General features: G+C 38.6%; 1 protein-coding gene across 6 annotated transcripts; it reads left to right on the forward strand.

The window, feature by feature from the left end:
• The first annotated feature begins 2,130 nt into the window (after nucleotides 1–2,130).
• On the forward strand, nucleotides 2,131–19,715 carry LOC116311983 (coiled-coil domain-containing protein 138). 6 transcript variants are annotated; one of them, XM_031729227.2, is made up of 15 exons: nucleotides 2,131–2,493; nucleotides 2,878–2,917; nucleotides 4,225–4,339; nucleotides 4,437–4,525; nucleotides 4,655–4,818; nucleotides 4,985–5,122; nucleotides 5,317–5,436; nucleotides 5,800–5,877; nucleotides 6,088–6,207; nucleotides 6,715–6,849; nucleotides 6,999–7,115; nucleotides 8,837–9,014; nucleotides 11,492–11,665; nucleotides 15,924–16,062; nucleotides 17,301–19,715. In XM_031729227.2, the coding sequence occupies exons 1-15, from the start codon at nucleotides 2,413–2,415 to the stop codon at nucleotides 17,425–17,427; spliced, it is 1,815 nt and encodes a 604-aa protein (XP_031585087.2). In that variant the 5' UTR covers nucleotides 2,131–2,412; the 3' UTR covers nucleotides 17,428–19,715. The 6 variants fall into 6 exon arrangements, with proteins under 6 accessions (XP_031585087.2, XP_039456463.1, XP_031585089.2 ...); XM_039600530.1 differs by lacking the exon at nucleotides 2,131–2,493 and adding an exon at nucleotides 2,565–2,785; XM_039600529.1 differs by lacking the exon at nucleotides 11,492–11,665.
• Nucleotides 19,716–23,193: the final 3,478 nt, after the last annotated feature.

Below are 23,193 nucleotides of genomic sequence, written 5' to 3' on the forward strand. Positions count from 1 at the left end.
AAGAGAGAAATATCCCCCCCCCCCAATAATAAATAGAGCCGCATGCTAAAACATGGGCTTGGAGAGTTCATACACTCTGCTATAATAAAGAGCAGAATTGTTCTTTATATGAGTGCCCCACTGTTTAGTGAAAATGAAACCCAATTATCGTATCTTGAGTGGGTCCCCAGAATTTCATGACTGCTCTTCGTGAAATTTGTGTACAAACTGCTTGTTTCTATGAGAGCTGTTCATGTTAGAATATCCATAAATAGTGGTGGTGGGGGGGACTGTTTAGTGAATGTAAATGAATCAAAAGTGGACATTACTATAGTACTGAGTACTTTTCTCCTAACTATGCAGTCTTTAACTTTCACAAACAAAAACTACTCACAAATTTACACGCACCACTGACTGCCTTATACAGTCTCTTTTTGGCCGAAATGGATAGAATACCGCTGAATGAAGAACGTCTATGATCAATTAATATAATGGGAAGAGTCATTTCCATACAAAGTGGACAAAGGAAAAAGCTCTAATGAAGATCTGTGTTATTATGCGTGCTGGCTAATGCCTGCAGGGACAAAGTGACTGAATCAAGAGAATGTGTATTAATGGCGAAGTCTGCTAATTAGCCAAACAGAGAGAGGGGACATTAATCTTAAAGGCTATTTTAGACTATTCAAGTCTAGAGCAAACTTGGCACTGCCTAATGGCTAAAATCTAAACTGCGAGTCACAGGGGTAGTTAAAGGGCTGCAGCAAGGTTAATCTGTGGAAATACACAATAAAGATTCTTCTTTTTTCTTTATTTTTTAACCTCTGCACTTTCATTGGCTTATATATAGTGATGCACATAGTGACATAGTGATGCATTATGCATTTTTTTTTTTAAATTCTCATACTTTTATTACAAAATTGCGATTAAAAACTTAGAGAATTCAACTGATATTTGTTATTCAGTCATTATATTTGCTGATGATGGATTTTTTTTTTTATTTCTTAAAGCTTATACAGTCAGATAGAATAGAAAGGAAAACATTATGCAATTTTTTTTTAGAAATGTAAAGTTTTGTATTGCACAGTGTCTGCTTTCAGGGTTTTAGGAAATGCATGCAACAAAGCTATCACTGATAGTGAGAATATAAAAGACAGATAGTTATGTTGTGATAGCCGGTGAAAAACTGTAAGTGAACTGTAAGTGAAAGTGGGATGTTTGAGTTGCGCAGTCTGACGTTGTGCACTGATTTGACAAGCTTAAAGACTGATGGTGTCTATTGTCTTTGATGTAGCACTGACACCTAGTGGCTGATTGGTGTAACTACACTGTAACTGAGCCGGTAAGATTTCATCCATCAGTCGCAGAGATATCACCAAAGGCAATCCAAATCTGAAATTAGATGAAACGTACACTGCATAAAATTTAGCTTTTTAAACAAAATATAGCGATTTAAAGGCAAGTAATAAGAGAGGAGTTATGTCGAATGTACTTCATTCAAAGGGCTTTAGAGGATTGACTTATACACGATTATACTATATTCATAAAATTGCTGAATAAAATCAACTTTTTTGATAAGCTTTGTTGATTTCTTTTTTTAAAAGCTGCTGAAAAAATGGTGCTTTACTGTTTGCATTAACCTAACACTAGTGAACACAGAAAGGGTGGATCAAATACTGCTGGAGAAATTAGAGAATATCACTGATGACTATGCTGATCAAACATTCATCCTCCGCACCTGCTGTCACTTATAGTCGTGTACTTCTCTCTTTTTATTTGGAGCAATAACTCTTTTCTTTGAGCAATATTCTTCTTCTTTTTCTTTCGACTGGTCCCTTTAGAGATCACCACAGAGGATTATTTGCCTCCATTTTACCCTATTCCTAGCATGCCCCTCTGTTACACCAACCCTCTGCATGTCCTCAGCACTACATCCATGCAACTCCTCTCAGGTCTTCCTTTTGTCCTCTCCACTCCTCCCTGCCTGCACTCTCTCCTTCACCTGGTTGGATGACCCCAGGTATTTAAACTCATCCACCTTCACTGCCTCTGCTCCTTGCAGCTTCACTGTTATACCTGTCTGCCTCTCGTTCACACATATGGATTACATTTAAAAGCCACTAGCTGGCGCCATTGTCCCCCACTAAACAGCGCTGGTGGCGTGGAAGAAAATGCGTCACGTGATTAATCATCCGCCAAATTTTGGATGGTGCTTTAAAGTTAGCGAACACAGTTGGTTAAGGACGTTTTCAAACATGTCACCTGTAACTTTACAGAATACGAGCTCAGAAAAAGTACCTTTGTCCACGATATGAAGAGGTTTTAATTCGAAAGTTTTAACCGGAAGTTGGTTTTATTTTTTATTTTACGTGAACTCGTGGGATAAAAGTGAAGAGGAGGAAGATTCAGTGGATTCTAACCACAGGAACAGTAGCTATGAACCAACATTTCCAGGATGCCGACTTGAATAACACAGTGGAAAAGCCTGGGCAGCAATATTTGGAGAGGAGGAAGCAGGTTTGACAATGTGAAGTACACAGTTAAGTTTTGTGGTGCAGTATCTTGGAAACGCTAACCGGTGCAAAAGTTGCCTGTCCATTCTTCTGTTTGTTCTCCGACCGACGTTTACCAAGCTTGTTTACATAGTTACTACTGGTTAAATGAACGTTAACCTACGCGTTTAAATCATTAATATCTGGTCTCCCATCCCTGTATCTAACTTCATAAGAAACAGACTAGGTTAACGTGTAGCTAGTTGAACACCGAGCCTCTGTATTTGTGGGTTACCAGCTGTGTATGTAGGCTTCATGTAAGAGTAGTCACCACGTTATTTGACAAATAGTTATATGACATTTTGTCTTTTTGCACCTATTTTCTAAAACATGTTGCACTGTCTTTTAGGTTCTACCTCCAAAGGGAACTACCACAGGAACCAGTGATGGTAAGTGTAGTCTGGGTGTCACATGCCCTTTTTGGGTTCCAACCATTGGTTCCAACAGATCTTTAAGCATTATATATTTATTAAATATTGCACGTCACACCACATTTGTCTTCACTGGTTAACAGGATGTTATTGAATATATAGCTTTTTTTTCTATTTTAAAAATGGTAGTTTATTAAATTTTAAAAAAGCAAGTTTCGGTGAAGTTTAATAAACTCCTGCTATCTGTCAACACAGTGGAGTTGATAATGTTCTGTACTGACTTTAAAATGCAAAGGTTCAGAACAAATAAAATACTAAAAAAAAGCCAAACAGTCATTTTTGGGAAATGTTTACATTGTTGATTTTTGTTTTCTTGTTTGTTTGTTTCGAGCTAGTGGGAAACGTCTCCGAAAAGTCGGAGCGCTTTTATATGTAGTGTCTTGATAAACTGAGCAGCTGGTAGTTACATTCTCGCCAGCGTTTATTTTGTGACCCAGAAAGAATAAAGAAATTTAAAACTAACTAGCTGCCGCCAATTGTGAGCTGGGCCATTGCTGGGACAAACTTCTTCTTTTCGGGGTTTAACGGCAGCTGGCATCCTTGTACATGCAGTGCTGCCATCTTTTCAGTCCGTTATTACACTCTTAAAAACATTCAACTGTTCTATCTTACAAATCAAACGAAGCTCGACTAAAACAGTCGTCGACGATTTTGATAGTCGACGTAATCGTGACTAGTCGACTAATCGTGGCAGCCCAAGGGATCTATTTTAAACATGGTGAAAGCTAAAAGGCAAACTGCTGTGTGAGTTGCAACACTGTATGGGATAGCTTATAAAGAGCTAAAAATTACATTGTTGTTTTTGTTTTCTTGTTTGTTTGTTTTTAAGTGAAACAAAGTATATAGAGCTACTGCAGCTGGTAGCCCAGCTTTCTTTAAAAGAAATTTCAAGCGCAATTGTCCCATTGCTAAAAATTTGGTGTTTTGAAAAACATTCAACTGGTCAACAAATACTGAAGCTCCGGTTTCAAGGGTCATGGGAAATGTGGGCCCTTATAAAGAGCTCAAATTCATATTTAGCGGAGTTGAGTTCAGCTTGTTAGTGCAGCCTCCTACAACAATCCCGGTTTCTCATGTGGGCCCTTGAGAAAACAAATTGCTGATATAAAATCTCACTGAGAGCTAGTTTTTCCATTTTGGACACATTTCTAAAGTTACACCACATATTGCACTTGCCCACATCACATGTACGGACAGTGCTACACAAATTAAATAAATTACTGAATGACTGTAATTATTATTTTTAATTATTTTATTTTTTTTAGACTTTGCACAAAGACTTGTTTTGACTGGTGGGTCCAAAGAGCTAAGCAAAGATTTGAAATGTTACAACAGAGCTTTGCATGAACTGTTCAAAGCAGTCGCCAATCATCCTGAGCAGTAAGTGATCAGTAACACCACGGAAGTGTTTGCATGTGTATGATGACTTCTTTGAGCAAAACCTGTATGTGGTTGTGTTTGGTTTGATTTGGCACAGTTGTAGTCTGCATGGCAGTAATGAGGACCTGAGTGCAGACTCCACAGTAGTCCCACTTCAGGAGTCTCAGATGCTGTTTACAGAAACAGGTATGTGTGTTTCACAGCTAGTAGTCCACTTTGTTGCCAAGGCAAATGTTTTCTGCTTCAATCAGAAGCTGAAATTATATCCTAAGTTCATTTAAAGTTTTCTTTTGATAACTTGATACTCTTGTCCAGATGTGACCTTGCCTTCCTATCTGGATGGTAGCTCTGGGTCCCAGGAGACTGAGAGTGACAGAGAGCTGCAGTGGGATTTCCAGTTTCCCAACTCATGTGACTCATCTTCCTTTGCACTAGTCAAGATTTACCGTGAAATGATGACCATACACAAACAGCTAAAGGTTTGCACATTAGTATTTCTTCCTCTCATAATAGAATAAATAAAGCTCTATGTCCAGAATTGCTCAATCAATTAAAATGAAGAAACCTTACAAACATGGCATGTTAGGTATTTCGTTTTTTATTGTGCTGAAGCTGTAGACTCAGCATGCATTTGTGTGTTCACAGGCAGAGCGACAAAATCAGCAGCAGCGGGAGAGAGAACTGCATGAGAGAGAAAGGAGGCTAAAACGGCAAGAAGAGGCTTTTCTGAAGCTGGCTGGGATGAAAGAGATGGTCCACAGCCGCATTGTGACAATAGAGGAGGTTTGACACGAATAAAACATCATATTACATTAAAAAGAAGGGGCGTGTTCTTCACCACACATAGTTCCCTTTCCTTCCACCTTCTATATAACCATCCATGCACTTACAGGCCTTATAGGCCATGGATTATTCCATAAGGTGTGACTGGTATCTTCATTTTGTGTGAATGTTCAGTTATGTGTGCATCTCACCAGAAACACCAGCATGAACTGAGCCGGCTGCAGGACCTTCTTCGAGAGAAAAACAAAGAAAACAAGAGGCTTAAAAGCAACTTTGAGACAATCAAGGATCTCAATGATAACATGAAGAAGCAGGTTGGAATTGGTTGCATTCGTAAAATTTCTAATCTAGGTCTGAACATTTCATAAACATAATTATTTTCAACTTTTGAATGTCATATTCAAAATGAAGATGATGGCATCTTCAAAGTTACCATTCAGATCTTCCCAAAAATGAAGTAAAAGTTTTCTTACCAAGCCAGTAGCTTGTTGATCCAGAGGAGGGCACTACAACATAACATATCTGGAAGTCCACTAATACGACAGTGGATTAGGATTGCTTTGTCTACACTTGTTTTGTTGATCTAAGTGCTTTTGGGGAATTTATATTGCAACAGCACACTGATAGTCATTGTCTTTTTTTTTTTTTTGTCTTTTTTTTTTTTTTCAAATCAACAGTCGAATGAGATCAGTGAACGAAATAAGAGGCTGGAGAGCCAATCCAAGAGGGTGCAGGCTCGGCTTGAAAATCTTCAGGTAACAACAAATATATCAGTGCAGAAAAGGCCGTTCATTCATGTTTTATATGAAAAGCCTTCAAGTTGTGACGTTTAGTCTCACAATCAGTTTTCAGCATCTAATAATGAGAGTTGAATAATGGAGGCCATTCTGATATCTGTTATCTTTAGTAAATAGACAAAACAGATATTGACATTTACTTTTTGGCTTTTTTTTTATTATTTTAAGAGGAAATATGAGCACAATTTAGCAACAAGAAGCTGCAACAAAGGGATTATTAAGAGTACCGAGTGTTTTAAACCTTGCAACAAGGAGAAAGCAACAGCTTCTGGAAAACCCAACAACAAGGTACTTCATCTACTCTGAGTGCGTCTCTGTGTGTGGGAGTGGGACCGGGGGGGTTGTTTGTTTAACAGTTAAATGTACTACCAATCAGCAGGATTTACAGATTTCCTCTAATTACAGCCATGTTACTTAATTTATCGTTAATGTGTTTAGTGAAAAACGCTGCACATGGTTTAGTGTGGTTAGACAAACACTAACACAGCTCTTTACACATACCCGGAAAGGAAATGGTACAACAGCCCTTCTCCACAAACCACACGCATACTTCCAACTGACATGATAAATCATAGTTTGTGATTATGTTAAGTTATCATGACTGCTGTTGATGAAGATAGATATACAGAGTTGGATACTGTTATATCCCTGCTGAGAAAGCTGGCTTTGTCAAACTTTTATTGCTTTATTTTTATTTATTTATTTTTTTACACTTTTTCTTTGCATTATATTTGAGCTGGGAGAGGTCTAATAAACACAGCAACTGCAACTTATTTTTCACCCTTGTTCCTTCAGGGCAGCGCAACTCCCTCTCCACTGAAGCTCATGGCCTTTCTGCTGGAGTGGGTGCTTGATGTAACAGAAAACAAAGTGGAAGGTGTAGGCCGGTGTCTGCCTTCAGAGGTTCTGCTCAGCGAAAGATGCCTCAAGGTGGTGTGCTCAATGCAGCTTTGCTCTGATCTTTGCATTTCATCCCAGCTGTATTCCAACACACAGTTGGTGTCACAACAACAAAAAAGCAGGAGATGATGAGACGTGGACAGAGTTTGATTAGACATAACGTATCTTGGGTTTCTTAGGTGCTGCCGTTATTAGCAGACCAGCTTCATCACACTCCTTTGTCAGAACCTAAGCTCCTCCTCAACCTGCTTCGCCTCATTTACTCTGCTTTGAGACACTTGGACAACAGCAGGCAGGTAAAGATAATATTTTTTCTGTGAGCAAGCTGTGTTGTTAGAGCAGATAATTTTTAGATGCACCAAGGAACTTACTGTATTATATTATGGACAGTAGGACATGTGGAGCATGACATTTTTACCGGAATTCAGCTAAAAATAATAATAATTAAACCTTTGGCCATGCACAATATTTATTAGGAAATGTTCTTGGTGGGTTGTTGAAAGAAATGTTACGCTATGACTATTTAAGCTCTGGCTGAGATCATTATAAACAAAGTCTAACACAGTCACTATTCTTTTTCATGAAACTTTTAAGCGTGTGTTCACTGTGAGCGAACAAGCCAGTGCTGAAAAAACGTTGCCAAGACAGTGACCTTCAGGGGGGATGGTTTGTTTTTCTGCAAGAAAGACAAAATGGGCTGCATCTTGTTTATATGATCTGCCACTGTTTAAAAACTAAATCTCCCGCATAGCTGCCTGAAAGGACATTAATCTAAGTAACAGCTGCTTTATTCCTAAAACATTGCTTCTGGACACTTTTCAGCAGCAGTGTTATTCCTATTAATAGATAAGCTTTGCTTTTAGAAAGTAAGAACACAGCAGGGTGAGATTACAATCTATAACAAGATGCAGGTAATTCTGTGGCCTGGCTCATTCATATTTCATTGGCCTTTATAAAGGTGAGTATTATTCTGCTAGCAGAAAGCTGCTGGACCCCATTTCAAAACATGAGGCTGGCTCTAAAGTTGACACAGTTTTTCCCTCCCCACACATCAGAGGTACACATTGACTTCAAGCGGGGGATATCCACTTTATCGCTACATCTCCCTTCACACTAAGGAAGGCTTTCTTGTTTGGTAGTCCTGTCGAGTTTCATCTTGTGTTTACATGAGATGCTTGGTTTTCTGAAGTCCCCTGCCTGTATGTGTGTCAGACAGTCTAGACATTTGAGCAGGCTGTCGCCGTTTTTGTGGCTCTGATAAGGGTGTGTGTCCTTCTCCTTATCCGGCCACAAGCCCCTCAAGAGTCCTAGATAACAAACACTGTACATCAGCAATTTCTATCTGAATGTGAGACATTATTAAACCGTGGCCCAATCCCATTTGCAGACTTGGACTGCAATTTTCATGCTCGTATGAAGTCCTTACCCAGCTGCCAGTCATCTGGTCTCAGTCCCAGCTATGAGCTTGGGTTCAGCCCATACCAACTGTCCTTATCCACTTACTTTCTACCGTTTCCAATCTTCCAGCCTTAAGTCCTTGTCACTAGTCCTCCTACAGGGAGCTTGGGCCCGTTAAACCACTTGATTCCTTATTGCTGAATAATGTGTTCCCTTTATATGATGAATACCAACTGGCTTTGAGCCAAAACACATAGATGGAGAAACAGAGATGACCTTAAGATGAGGGTTCTTGGTGAACCAGTGGAGACCTTGGGGAAAGGGAATAGAAGACCACCAGCTCTTCAGCTTTCAAAATACATAAATCTTGGATAGTAGCTGTAGTTTACTGTGCTGATTTATTAGATCCATCAGTTATGGAAAAGTTGCAGAAGAAGCCTGCTGGCTCCCTGTCAGGCTGACCTTGTATTTTATACACTAGCATTTGATGAAGATCATTGTAGGCATGTAATTTCTGTTTTGACAGTTATATAACAAAAGTAAATGATTGCAGGCACAGTTGCTGATATTGTGCAATGGCCAGAGCATCTAAGTGTGTGTTTCTGTGTATTTTACCCAGCATGTAGCACCATCTGCTACTCTGCAATGGATAGGAGAGGAAGTGTCAAAGCCTGCAGAAGATTCAGATCACCCTATGAAATGCTCTGAAGCAGCTGGAAGTTGGCCTCTTTACCAAAGCCCTTGTCCTCATACACGGATCCTTTCTGTCCTCATTATCTTCAGCACCATCACACAAGGTATTAATGAAAACACGTGTATATATACATATACTCCTCAAAAATTAAAAGAACATTTTGAAAGCACATCAGATCTCAATGTGCAGTGAGCACAGGACCCAATACAGAAAGTCTGGCCCTCAGGCTACTCTCATGAAGTCTGTTTCTGATTGTTTGGTCAAAAATATTCACACCAGTGGCCTGCTGGAGGTAATTTTGTAGGGTTCTGGTAGTGCTCATCATGTCCCTCCTTCCTCAGAGGAGCAGATACCATTCTTGCTAATGGGTTAAGTATCTTTTACAGCCCTGTGTAGCTCTCCTGGAGTCTCCTCCATGCTCTTGAGACTGTGCTGGAAGACACAGTGAATCTTCTGGCAATAGCACATATTGATGTGCCATCCTAGAAGGAGTTGTACTATCTGTGCAACCTCATCATGCTACCAATAGTGAAACTAACCCTAGCCAAATGCAAAACTAATGAGAAAATAAATTAAAAAGATGGTTGGGGAAAAAAAGGCAGAGGCCTCCACCTGTAAAACCATTACTGTTTTGCAGGTTGCCCAATTATTGTGTCTCTAGTGCATCTGCTGTTAATGTCATTAACACCGAAGCAGATGAGACTGATTAACAACCCTGCTCTGTTACTTAAATGACCAGATCAATATTCTAGAAGTATAACTGACTTGATGCTATGCTCTGATTTAAAGTGTCCCAGCGTATGTATGCATAGGACCATACTTTAAAAAAAAATATATAAGTCACTACTGTCTTTTCTGAGATAATTAGAAGATTAGAAGATATGCCTTGCTCTATATAGTTGAACCTGGGTCAAGGTTTGTTGTCTGAGTGCAGACCTAAATATAAAGTTGCTGGATGGATTTACATGATTTGTGTTTGTTCCTAAACAAAGCTTAACTAAGACAGTAGAATGGTAAACATTTCCTGCTAAACGTTAGGATATTGGCATTGTAATGATTGGCATCATGTTACACTAACATGTTATTCTTCCATCCACAGTTTATATATTGACAGTGAGTGATAGGGATTGTTTTGGATCTAAACTCACGGCTGGGTTTGATAAGGAAAATCCTCAGATCACGGAGCTGCTAGCATTGCTTCAGGTTCTTGGCCCTCTTCCGTTACGTGCAAATATTCTAAAAGGGCAAGGAGCTCTTTGCCCTTCCACTCTATAAATCTTGGTTGGCTCTCTGGGTTCAGCCCACAAACCTGACAAATCCTGACATATTTTATGAAACTCTTTTCTAAAATGACCTTCCGTCTGCTCGAGGGCTCCCTCAGCACATCAATGCAGACTGTTTTCTGTCAATCTGCCTACCAGGTTTCTTTTTTTTTTTTCTCCTTGTGGATTGTTGAGGAGCCAAATTAACTGTAATAAAGAGATATTTCTTCTCCTTTGCTAATTGCTCATTTTTATATATAACAAACTCAGGCACTAAAACTAACAAAGCTTGGCTTTTATCATATGTCAGGTAAAATGTGAAGCTTTTAGAAATTTGAAAATAACTTTGTCAGAGGACTGTAGCCATTACATCCAAAGTACAGTGGAGAGTTGTGAGTTAAGTGGGAGAAGATAGGAAACAGCTGGTGAATGAGTACTTCCCATGTGTAATGCATCTAATGCAAAGGGATACACTAAGAAACGTCTCTGCCTCAGTGAGTAATCTAACCTCAAATAAGTAATCATACAGTTAGAACCATAAGTATTTGGACAATTACAGATTTTTTTATGTTTTTGCATCTGTACAACAATGGATTTTATAACAGCAAAGATGTGATTTTCAGCTTTAATTCAAGGGATTCAGTAAGTTTTGCATTAACTGTTTGGGAAATACAGCCATTCTTACACATAGTCTTTCATTTTTAGATGTTCAAAAGAAATTGAACAAGTGACTGACAAGAAATGAACTTGCATTTCGTAGCTGTTCACTGGACCTCCCAATATGAGGCTCAATACAGTCAATAGCCAAAGACTTAAACATTTGCATGTTGTTTTGTTTTCTTTAAATTAACTATACAGTTTGTACAAGCTGTTTTTATGTATGTAAAATTCTCTGCAAGAACAGAAAACAATGAAAATGGTTGGGGTGAGGCTACCGAGGCGGTCAACACGCTTGAAATGAACAGGTGGAAACCTTCAAACAAAATTTGATGAAATCTTCCACTGAGCTGTTACCCTTGATAAACGTGTTTAAAAAAACATGTATGTATGTAAATATATTAAAAATGATTAGTAATACTATAAATTATAATTGTCATTATTATTTTTAAAATTATTGGAAAAAAATCATTAAAACAACAAAAACAGCGACTTTAAATGTAAAAAAAAAAAAACCAAACAAACTTATTATTTTTACATATTTTAAGACCATAATTTCAACTGAAAGACCAAACTGCCAATGGGAGGTTGAAATGTGTCATTTTCAACTAAACACCTGGAGTGTTTTTGACTGTTTCTACTTTACTCTTTTCATGTGCAGCTGATTTGCTGTCCCAGGCACTTGAAAGTCTCTATGGAGAACTGATGAATGAGGAGAGTCGAGGGCTGTTCATCCACTATGGAGGAGTGCAGAGGCTGCTTTCAGTGCTTCAGGGGAGTCGCACAGGGCTCAACATGCCTATAGACATTCTGATGAAACTCAGTGAAGAGTCCTGTAAGTAGGCTTGTTTTGTGGTAAACACTTTTAGATGAATGGTTATGGTGTGTTTTTTTTCCAATGCAGCTCAGAGCAAAGAAAGGTTTACAGTAAGAGGCTTTGGCTTCCATTGTAAAACTCATTTAATGAATACTGGTTGTTGACACCTATTTTTAGTGTATATAATGATGTGACTCACATTTTCTGTAACTTAACAATTAAAGCGTTCTTCTGGTACATTTAACCTAGAAGGGTCAATGCAGATCAGTTCATGAATGTTGATACATGTGCCTGCTGAGTAGCAGTAGTAGTAGTTTTGCATTTGCATTGAATAGCAAGACATTTTGCATGCCAAATGTTTTTGGGCATGGTAGTAACCCCAAGTTGCTCTCTGATGCATCCATCAGAGTATGAATATGTGTGAATGTTAGATAGAAAGCACTTAGGTAGAAAAAGCACAGAAATAAAGTGCTTGTATGAATGGATGAATGAGGCAAGTTTGTATAAAGCACTTTGAGTACTCTGAGTTAAAAAGTGCTGTATAAGAACCAGTCCATTTACCATTCAGTCATTGGTATCCCTCACCCTAGGAAATAATTAAAAAGTGGAAATGTGATACATGAATACTATCTGTCAATGTGAAACTGTAGTCTGTTTATTTAAATGATTATACCTTATACTACAGTCATTACAAAAACAGTTTCACAACTGAAAACCTTTTTAAATCTAAGATACTTGGTCTTTGCACAGTGTTAGAAGATATTAAAATCTATTGATGTTCTGTTATCTGACAGTTTAATGCTGTTTGAGTTGGTCTGTGATTTGTTTTTTGTTTGTTTTTTTTAATCCAGAATTGCTTCTTTAAAGCTATCAGCAATTATATTTTAAAAGAACATTCACAAAGGAAGCAAGGGTCAGCAACATGAAACCATAGACCCTCACTGGCATTAACCAACTCCAAGCAATGACAAGCAAAATAACCACAGACAACACAAAGTGAGCATGTTCTGAGTTAAACTTTTCTGAACTTCAAGGTGAAACTTTAAAGTAACTACTAATGACAGTGAGGGCTACTGCTGATTGAAATGTTACAGGGTGGTAAAGACATTAGAGAGTTACCTAGGCAACTGGACCTTGGAATGTCCAGGATCAATAATTAGCTACAAACCAATGCACAATGAAAGAATGACTTCCTGTGAGGACATCCCATAATAATGGTAAACGGGTCATTATTTAACAAAAATTCAGTGTTTAAAAAGCAACAATACAAGTCTGATTTTTTTTCTTTCTTTAATCCACACAAAATCAAAAGTATATATACTGGCTCAATCTTTTAAGGCCTTTTAACATCTCACTAGTGATCATGATGGACTATAACCGGTAGTTTCTCTTTACCAGCTTTACCAACTGATTGACCAATAGATTTACACAAGTTGGGAAGGGCACTTGAAGCCATTTCTAAACAATTGCAGATTCCATCATTTCAACAAACTGAACATGCATATGAGTTGTGTAGATGTGTCACCAGCTTGCCAAGGTCTTGGGGAGAACAACCACATTTTTACCCTTAGATGAGGCTCAGGAACAACCAAGGCTCAAGCTTGGAAGGAATTGGAAACTGTTGGAACACCAGTGCCCCTGTCCACAGTAAAGCTGGTTTTACATTGGACTTGAGAGGGTGTCGCCCAACAAAGGAGGCGCTAAAGACCTCCGTAAATGTCAGGCTTTCAAAGAGCACTGTACCAGCTGTCAAGCATGGTGGTGGTAGTATCATGCTCTATGGCTGTTGTGTGGCCAGTGGTACTGGTACATTTTTCGAAGTGGATGAAATCGTGAAAAGTAAGGGCTACATCCAAGTTCTTTAACTTCTTCTTAACTCAGCAGCTACACATTTAAAACTTGGACATGTCTGGGTATTCCAACATGACAATGATCGCAAACGCATATCAAAATTGGTTTCGGAATGGATAAAGCATGCACATTTTCAGCTGCTGGAAAGCTCCAATGTCAACCCTGTTGAAAATTTATGGATTACGCTTTAAGGCAGAGTCTGTGCCAGGAAACCGACCCATTTAAATGTCCAAAAAGAGTGGTCAGATAACCAGAATTATGCCAGAAACTTGGTTGGGTGTTGAGGACAATTAACCAAATGATAGTAGGGGTTAAAAGACCCAAATTACCATGACATTCATGTCCAAGATGGGTGTATGTAAACCTCTGACCACAACTAAGTTCTTTTTCCTATTCCTATTATAGAATGAGTTTTCTAAAAGTGTATAGTTTGTTCATTACAGTTGGAGGAAACAACCCTGTTCCCAAAGACTTTACAAAAAAAAAAGAAGTGATGCAACACAGTGGTAAACAAGTCCCTCTCCTGACTTTTCTCAATTTAAAATAAGCACATTGATATTTTTCACTATTTTCAATAAAATGTAGAGTTAATTTTTTAAATATATTGCATTCTACTTTTATTTAGATTCTGCCGACTTCTTTGGAAACAACTTTTGAAATGCATGGTTCAAGTTTTATCTAGCTTATGAGACAATTTTAAAACTGTATAATTCATATTGCTTAAAAACTGGTTTTGATTGACAAAGCTGCTGTGATTACTTTGCTAACCCAGATTTATAGACTGCTCTGAATATCACAATTTTCTTTGAGTTAAAACAGGCCCTCCTGGGTGTATCACTCCATATATTCCCCACATAAAAACCACATGTGAAAAAGTACGTTTTTTGGGGTGTTGTTTTTTTTTTTTTTTTTTCTGAACTCACATCAATCATAAGTAGTGGTCAGGCAATAGATTTGGAAATCGTGGTCATAAAACCTTGGACCCCTACCACTTTCTGTCTTACTTATTGGAAGACAAAAGAGTAGATGGAGGTGGACAAGGTTAAGATACCAGCTGCAGTGTGTTTTCATGGAAGGGTGAGTTCAGCAGGGTTATGAGCCGTATCATTTAAACTGCTGCATGCTAATAAACAGCAGGACCATATGCCAGAGGCGACTGGGGACTGAGGTCTGTGTGTTTGTATGTGTGTGCAGATATTTGTGTGTTTCAAGGGGATTGTAAGCCTTGCGAGACTTGCTAATTATTCTGTTTTACAAGCAGTAATGAGGGGAGATGGAAAAGGGCTGAGGAAGAGGGGGAAAGGTTTACACCTTAAGGTTAGCAATAAAAAAAAAAAAAAAAAAATGTAAATAGGTCCATTTATACACAAATGTACCAAACATCTGTGGTCAAACTGCCTCTTCTTGTACAGAGGTAGTCACATTCCCTACCGGTAACTCAGTCTTTTCAACTATTAACCCAGCATAGTTTTAAATAACAGGACCTTGGGGAGTTTTGGTGATAACGCTGTTTATTCTACATTTGATTTGACTATATTAAAAATAATTGTCTAACTGAAACATATAATTAGTTGGAGCCTTTACCTTCTGCTGCACTGGTGGATTATGTTTGTCTGTGTGGGCCATGTTTAAGCTTACATTAAAAGTCTGGAGTTAAAGGCAGTTTAAAAATGCTTAAATTTGAAATACGTCAAATGTACCTATAAGCTGTAAAATGAATACCAGTAGTATTCATTTTACCATAGTTATCCATAGTAATTTTGAGGGCAAGATATTGTTGGAAAAAGACTGACCAATCCATGTTTTCCTGCTTATCTTTGTCTTATTATCTTTCTATCTGTCTGATCCTTTCTTATCTAAGCCTGGTGCTATTCTTCTCCATCCAATCTTCCGCTGTGATTTGATGCCAGTAGCGCTGCTTCACCAGCCAAAAAAGTCCCTCTGTTGCTCAGATTGTATTCCCTCACTGCATGTGTGTTTTAACACACAGCTACTTTTTCAAGGAGCAGGAATGTGACTTTTAGCAGAAACAAATGTTTGTTTACTCGAAATCGTCTTCATTTTAAGGTCAACGTTTGCTGTTATTAATTTAAGAGATCTACAGCTCCCATCTGTGTGCGCTGGTGTTGTTGTCCTTTGTTTCATCTCCCTGTGTGAGTTTGTGTATGTTTGAGGTTTGAGGTCAAAGTTAAGTGACAATATGGAAATACAATGTTCTAAGAGACACTCTGACCAGCATATGTGTTCCTGTTTTGCTGTGTTATTCGTGGTTTGTTGGTGTGTTCATGTAGTTTTCTTGCTGGCAAAATTAAGCTGATAATTCCCATCTCTTTAGAAGTTTTGACATTGAATAAAATGTGTTGCAGATCATCAGAATTGCCTTGATAATATCCTGCTCTCTTTGCTTTTGTTTTTGTGCTCATAGGCTACTTAAATTCCTTTCTGGATGCATGTAGCTGTGAAGAGTTTTTCCAAACAGCTTCCTTGCTCCTTAAAAACCCTCATCTGGACCTCCCATCTTTGGAGAAGTTCTCCATCCTTCTGCAGAAGCTCTCCAACATCAGGTAGACAAAGTGATGTCCATATTAAACATTAAACATGGAAGCATTTCTCTGGGCATTGCTTAAAAACTACCTGCCTGCTTGGATTCATGTGTTTACGTTTGACTTCATGGATAGAAATATTTAACAGCCAATCAGCATTTGAATAGAAGATTTAGTGGAAGTGAACATGTCTTGCAACATTTATTTTGTGTATTGTCACGACTTACTCCAGGAATACACGAGATTTGTCTTTGCATCTTCAACATGGTTTTGTTCATCCTTTGCACAGCTTCAGATCACAGCTTTTTGCTTTTACCCTGGATATACAAGATGCTCTTTCACTCATTTTCAGTCCAGTTCTAGTACTGCACCATTTTTAGAGGAATGTTTTCTTTTATTTATTGGGTTGGAGATCAGTAGCAAAAGTTTTATGGAGTGTTTCATAAAATTTCTAATTTCCAAATTCGAAATGTTTTGTTCAAATCATCATGAATCTGTATGAAGGAGGTTGGGAGGAAGGTATAACGGCTTTGTCATGGTTTGGGGCTGCATTTTAGCTCGTGATCCCAAATACACTGCCAGTGCACTAAAAGTGCGCCTCAATAGAAAGTGACCTAATCAAACACTCAGTTATGCACTGGCCTCTTCAGAGCCCAGACCGCAACATTATTGAAGCGGTGTGGGATCATTTTGACAGAGAATGGAACAAAATGCAGCCAAGATCCAAAGAAGAGCTTTGATTGTGCTTCAAGAAGCGCATTCAAGGTTGGAGATCTATTACCGAAGACTACTGAAAGAAATTACAAGAATGCTTGACTATAAAAGCTCAGGCTGTGTCGAATAATACATTTGGTCATAACAAATATTGACTTTTAAGCTTGTTAGAATGTTGTAAACACTAAATTTGCTTCATAGATCCTGTTTTCATGTATATTTACAGGTTTTATTAAATCGCTTTCAGCTCCTGTTTTCCTTAAAAGATATAAAGAAATGAGGGGTGGGCGCAAGACCTTTGCACATTACTATATTTTAAGGGGTAGCTTGCTAGCATTTAGCATATTAGCAGTCTAATAAAACAACCTAAACAATGTCCCAAAACGTCTTATGTTGTGCCATGGAGCACTTATTTGTATTTTTGATATGCAACATTGGAGGCTAGAGACATAATGTGAAATTTGAAACGGCACAATAATGGACTTTGTTCACAGCAGGTAGAGACAAACCCTTTGTTTTTCATTTTCTTTTTTAACTTTTTCCAGGAAGAACCATCATCTGTTTGAACTTTCCTCCCTGCATCTCCAAATAGAAGAGCTGCATCACAAAACCAAAAACACACACGCTTTCCTCTGCCTGAACCTTAGATCGATCCTCCACAACATTAAATAACACATTTCTCATCATGTTGGTCTGCAGAAACTTATTCAAGATGACATCCCTTCTCCTTCACTATTTCAACACTTTCCCTGGATTCTGTTTGCCTTTTTCAACTTCAAAAGTACATGAAAACAGCAGCTCCACCCTGGTTTACCTCAGATTAAAACTGGAGACATGCTTCCTTTATTAGTAATACAATGAAGTGTTTGTATTGTATTTGTCATAAGCACTTTGATTTAAAGCTGTGTATGTTTTAAGTCTTTCACCCATATTTTTTGTTTTCCAAAATGCAAATTGTTCTTTTTTTTGGAGATCATAAACCCATTTTTCCATATAAAAGTGAGTGTCACTCTTGCCAAGAGAGGTTGTGACTGTAAAATGTTTTAATGGCAATAAACAAAAAGAACTGAAGCATATTAAGTTTGGATGGCACATGAAGTACTGAACCCCCCACCCCCCCACTGTTTTGTATAAACTTGTCTCATTTCTTTTTTCCAGAGCAAGTCTGAGTTGACAGAGAGTAATAGTCTCAATATGAGATGCGCTAGTGGTGGTTGATGGAACGCACTGGAGCAATTACAGCTGATATTTCAAATATAATTGGGTCATGCTTTGGTGAATTTAAAGGTTATGCATTCAGGTTTTTTAATATCCGCAAAGCAAATCCTCAATTAATTACATTTGTTAAAGTGCAGACTTCTGCTCAGGTTAGGTTTTGTGAATGAAAGATTTCATCATGATGAAAGATTTGTGTTTTTAAATCATGTGTTTATGATTTAAACTGATTTAAATTTGCACATATTTGATTCACTGGTAAACATGACTCACTTCCTGGGAGGCAACATGTCATTTTCAGATAAGACTGACAAGTGATTTATATTTACATTTTCCTCTTGTTTCTCCCTGTGAAAATCTGAGCATCTTCTGCTCCTATGTTTTTGTAGGTGCCATCATCTCCAAACCATTCATCACCACAGATCTCACTGGCATCTTGTAAATCTGTCTTTTCACTATTTCTGCAGTCCTGTCACAAATGACCCCTGGCACTCATCTCCACCCACTCTAGCCTGCTGCACTCTTCTTCACCTCGTTTGTGCACTATACATTGCTTTAGTTTGATTGTTGAAACTCATCTACCTTCACTATCTCTACTCCTTGCATGTTCACCTACCTCTACAAATGTATTCTGTCCTGCTTCTGCTGACTTTCATACCTCTTCTCTTCAGTGCAGACCTCCACCTCTTCAGACTGTCTTCCAGGAGAGACTTCCCACAGCCTCCTACCTGACCTCATCTATCAGCCTGTTCCTCGAATTTAAAAAAAAAAAAAAAAAAAAAAAGGTGCTCGGAGCCAATCCCTTATGAAATCCCACCCCCACCTTGAACCCCCCTGTCCAACCACACACCTCATCACTTTCTTACACGTCCTGCACCAGCCTCACATACTTTGCTGCCACTGCTGACTTCCTCATAGTTACCACAGTCCCTCTCTTGGCACCCTATCATGCTTTCTTTAGATCCATAAAGACACTGTATAACACCCTCTGACCTGTGTAGTTCTCCATCAGCACTCTCAAAGCAAACATCACATCTGTAGAGCTCTTTCTCAGCATTGATCATCACCTCACCCCAACTCTTTGCCATGGCGTCTTAGCATGGCTCATCAACTTATTCCATCTGTAGTGCATTTCTCTTCTCTTACTGTCCAGTTTCACATACAATTCACTATAAGCCTTTTCCTTTGCCATCTCTCTATGCTGTATATCCAGCCTCCCTGTACTACGGTCTTCTTCCTTCATCTCCCACGTTTTCTTTCCCAACCCCTTCCTTTGAATACTTTACTGTACTTCCTCATTACACCACCAAGTCTCCTTGTCCTCTTTCATTTGTCCAGAGGATACACCAAACCGATTCTTGGCAGTTTCTCTCAGCACTATGCCTGTACCTTCCCAGTCATTTTGTAACTCTTCATTACTACCCAGAACCTTTCTCAATTCCTTCCTGAATTTGGTGCAACATTCTTCCATTTTCAGCTTCCACCCTTTAATCCTTGCTTCTGCCTTCACTCCCTTCCTGTTCTTGAAGTCTTACAGACTACCATCCAATTCTGCCTAATTGCAGAAAGCACCTTGCAGTGTATATGCACCACTTTAATCTGTGTATAAAGTCATTTGTATTTTTCTTTGTTACAAGGAATACCTGTGTTGTATCCATCTTTGATGTTTTTCATGTCATGGGATGAGAATGGATAACAATGTAGCTTTTGGCCAGTAGCTCTGTTATAAATAACCTACCTTCAAATCTGCTCTCATTCTCCTGATTCCTGCACGCTACAGAAGGACAAACCAATAAATCCACTTACATCTACTTATTTAAAGTAACAGACCCTAAAATTCAAAGCTTCAGGATTTTGCTTAAGAATTATAAAGAAACTTATATTACTATGTTTGATGTTGCACCAACAATTTTATTAATCAATTGTGTGAGTGATGTGTTTATAGTTAGAACTATAGAACAGGTCATTGTCACTCTTACACGTAGGGGCTTTAAATCATATGATATATCTTTATATCTCTATCTGTAGATCTCTAGATGGATAGCTAGATTTCTCTCTCTCGCTCTCTCTCTCTGAGAGAGAGAGATTATTCGATTATTCCTGTATTCCTTTGTTGAAAGTAAATATTATATGTTTGTCCCTAGATATGAAAATAGGACTAGGAGTATCAGAAGACCAAATGTGGATGAAAATTATTTGCTTGACTTTTGCTTCACACTTTTGTAAGGTCAGTACACAAAAGAGTAAACTTAAAGTGTTTGTGGTAGCACATCAATATGTTCTGAATTTATCTTAGAGAAGTCTGAATAATTTAATCTTTTGGTTCAGGGCATGTGCTGTGTGGTTAATGAAATCTCTGTCAACATCAGCATGTTAAATCAGCTGTTTCATCCTCATCTGTCTCTCTTTGGACGTAGTACAGATTGAGCTGGAGCTCAACATCCATTCACTCATCACTTTCAGACTTCGTCAACTCATCTGTTGCTTTGGCAAAGCTGCAATCTGGAGATCTTGTGCAGAATGGTAACACGTACAGTCTGTGCCATTTAAACAGTGTTGTCAGATTAAAACAATGTTTCTCGATGAGCAGTCAAGTTATCCTGTTGGAAGCAGCCGTCAGAAGATGGGTAAACTGTGGTCATAAAGAGATAGACATGATCACTAACAATACTCGGGTATGTGTTTAAATGATGCTTACTTGGTACTAAGGGACCCCATGCATGGCAAGAAAATATACCCCACAGACTGAACAACTGATACAGGCAGAATGGATCCTTGCTTTCATGTTGTTTACACCAAATTGTGACATCTGAATGTCAAAACAGAAATAAAGACAGAACAAGCAATGTTTTTCCAATCTTGCCCAGTTTTGGTGAGCCTGTATGAAATTTTGGTCTTCTGCATACCTTAGTTGTAAAAAGTGGTTGTTTGAGTTACTGTTGCCTGAAGCAGTCTGGCTATTGTCCTCTCACCTCTGGCACTAACAACCATGTCACATGGAAAGTCAATTTCCTTCCCCCTTCTGTTGCTCAGTTTGAACTTCAGCAGGTCCTCTTCACCGCCTCTACACGCCTAAATGTGTGAGTTGCTGCAATGTAATTGGCTGATGAGAAAGAGCAGTTAAACAGGTTACCTTTTAATTACACCCCACAAAGATGTTTCTCTAGAACTAACCAAATATATCTTAAGTGTAGTTTATTAGCCTTAATGTGATCTTGTTCCCTTTGTTCTACTTTGACTGTACTGTAGTCAGCATGCAGTACTAATGAATGTTAAAAAACACTGTAATTGAAAAGAATGCAGAATCATAAAATATGCTATCGCTATCTTGTGGCTTCTCTCATTATAGGCTTTACAATTCTAAGTGTTGCATTTGATTGTCTAAATCAAATGCAGTCAGATGCCAACACATTTAGACATTTCCAACATACATATTTATTTAAAAACACAATTTTGAATTATCTCAAGCATCTTTTTGTGCATTATATTCTATGATTAAAAAGTGTTCTCATAGGTGCATGTTACACAACATAGTGTGATATGTAAGTGGCCAATAACTGTGTTATATACAGCTAACACAGATCTTTTCTCTGAGACTTCTGCAGCAATGTGACTGAAACGCTCCAACAAAGGATAGACAGAACTGATGGAACTCACTGTTGCTATTTATTTCAGCTAACTTTTCATCAGTGGAATTTATTGTAGCTGACATGAATTCAAGGTGCAGGACTCTTCAAACATTTTACAGCTGTCTTTCTACACTAGACGCGATGGGCGTTTGGCAGTAAAATGGATTTTGGACAGAGTATCACTCTAACGAGCCCTTGACTGCCTATGTGTCTATTCCAGGAACTGTCAACAGATGAATTATTTACGCTATGAGCCTGGTTCACACTGCAGTGTCTGGCCTGTGTTTCCTAACAGGCTCACGTCTTCGAGTCTACCCTGAACAATATCATCCGCACGACTTTATCCTCTGAACTTGATTTATGTTTGGGGTTTTTTTAGTGGTCCAAAAATTAAGAAAATTACCCCAAAAGTCGCCCTGCTCTGGTTTGGCTGGTAAACCTTATTAAAATGTTTTCTGGTAAGGGAGAAGCATCAGCACTTCCAGTCCAGCAAAACCTTAGAGCTGAGACAATCAGCAATTTAATGTGGCAGCCCACCAAATGTTTATTATTTCCACCAGCCACAATATGTGTAAATATACTCTTTAAGTAATGCAAAAAAAAAAAAAGTCCATGGAGGTTCTGGTAATATACCTGACTGTAAATGAGCAATTGTGTGATGAGGCAAAGTGGAACCAGCTGTCAGGGTTTCATATATGGTGGAAAGGCTGGGGTTACACCAGTTTCCAACTTTGAGTTTGTTTTCGCTTCTGTCAAATGTCAAGCCTGATTTAAACCAGGGGATTTTCGTACATATTGTTTTGCCTGGTGTGTGTCCCCGTGCCTCTAAATTTCTGTTTGTTTTTCTGCTTTTCACGATGTGCTGAAGGCCTGCATGTGATGGCTCTAACTCGTAAACTTTTTCTGTTGCTCAACATAACTGCGGAGTTGGTCAAAGGGAAAGAACAATATGAACGCTATTATTTTCGAATTTAACAGGAGTCCCAGATTTATAAATTTTATGTAACTGTTTTGCTTCATCCTTCTGCTTGTGATATGGAAATAGTTACAGCAACTAGCAGGATTTTATAAAAAGAGTCAAAGTTGGTTATGTGGTAGTGAGCTTTAGGGCTGTCATGAAGATTTTGGGCTCTGCGCATACAGGCCATCGGTGTCCCTCTGCTTTTAGTCTTAGTGCTGAGACGATCCCCTCCATATACCAGGCATGTGAGTGCACCAGTCTTCAGTTAAAGAACTTTTAATTGCATGTGAACACATTTATCTGGAACTCCAGACAGACATTAGTTTAGATCCATAAAAGTTATAGAAAATACACCTGGCTGGGGTCTGGACACTACATGCTCTTTGATGTGTCTGCAGGTGAGTGACAGGGCTTGGTGTGTGCATGTTGGTGTTGCTGTCTGGCAAAGGCTTAATTACCCTCATGGTTGGCACTCCTTGCCCTGAAGAAGCTTTTATGGCTTCATCCCTTGTCATATGAAAGGAGGCCATGCCAAGTGCTTTAGATGCAGTAACAGCCCCTGAAGACAAACACACCCCTCCTCACTACTACCCATGTGTACCTACTCTGTGTATGTGTGAGGACTGGAAGGCA

This window comes from Oreochromis aureus, linkage group 16 (assembly GCF_013358895.1).
Source record: "Oreochromis aureus strain Israel breed Guangdong linkage group 16, ZZ_aureus, whole genome shotgun sequence".
Lineage (NCBI taxonomy): Eukaryota > Metazoa > Chordata > Actinopteri > Cichliformes > Cichlidae > Oreochromis > Oreochromis aureus.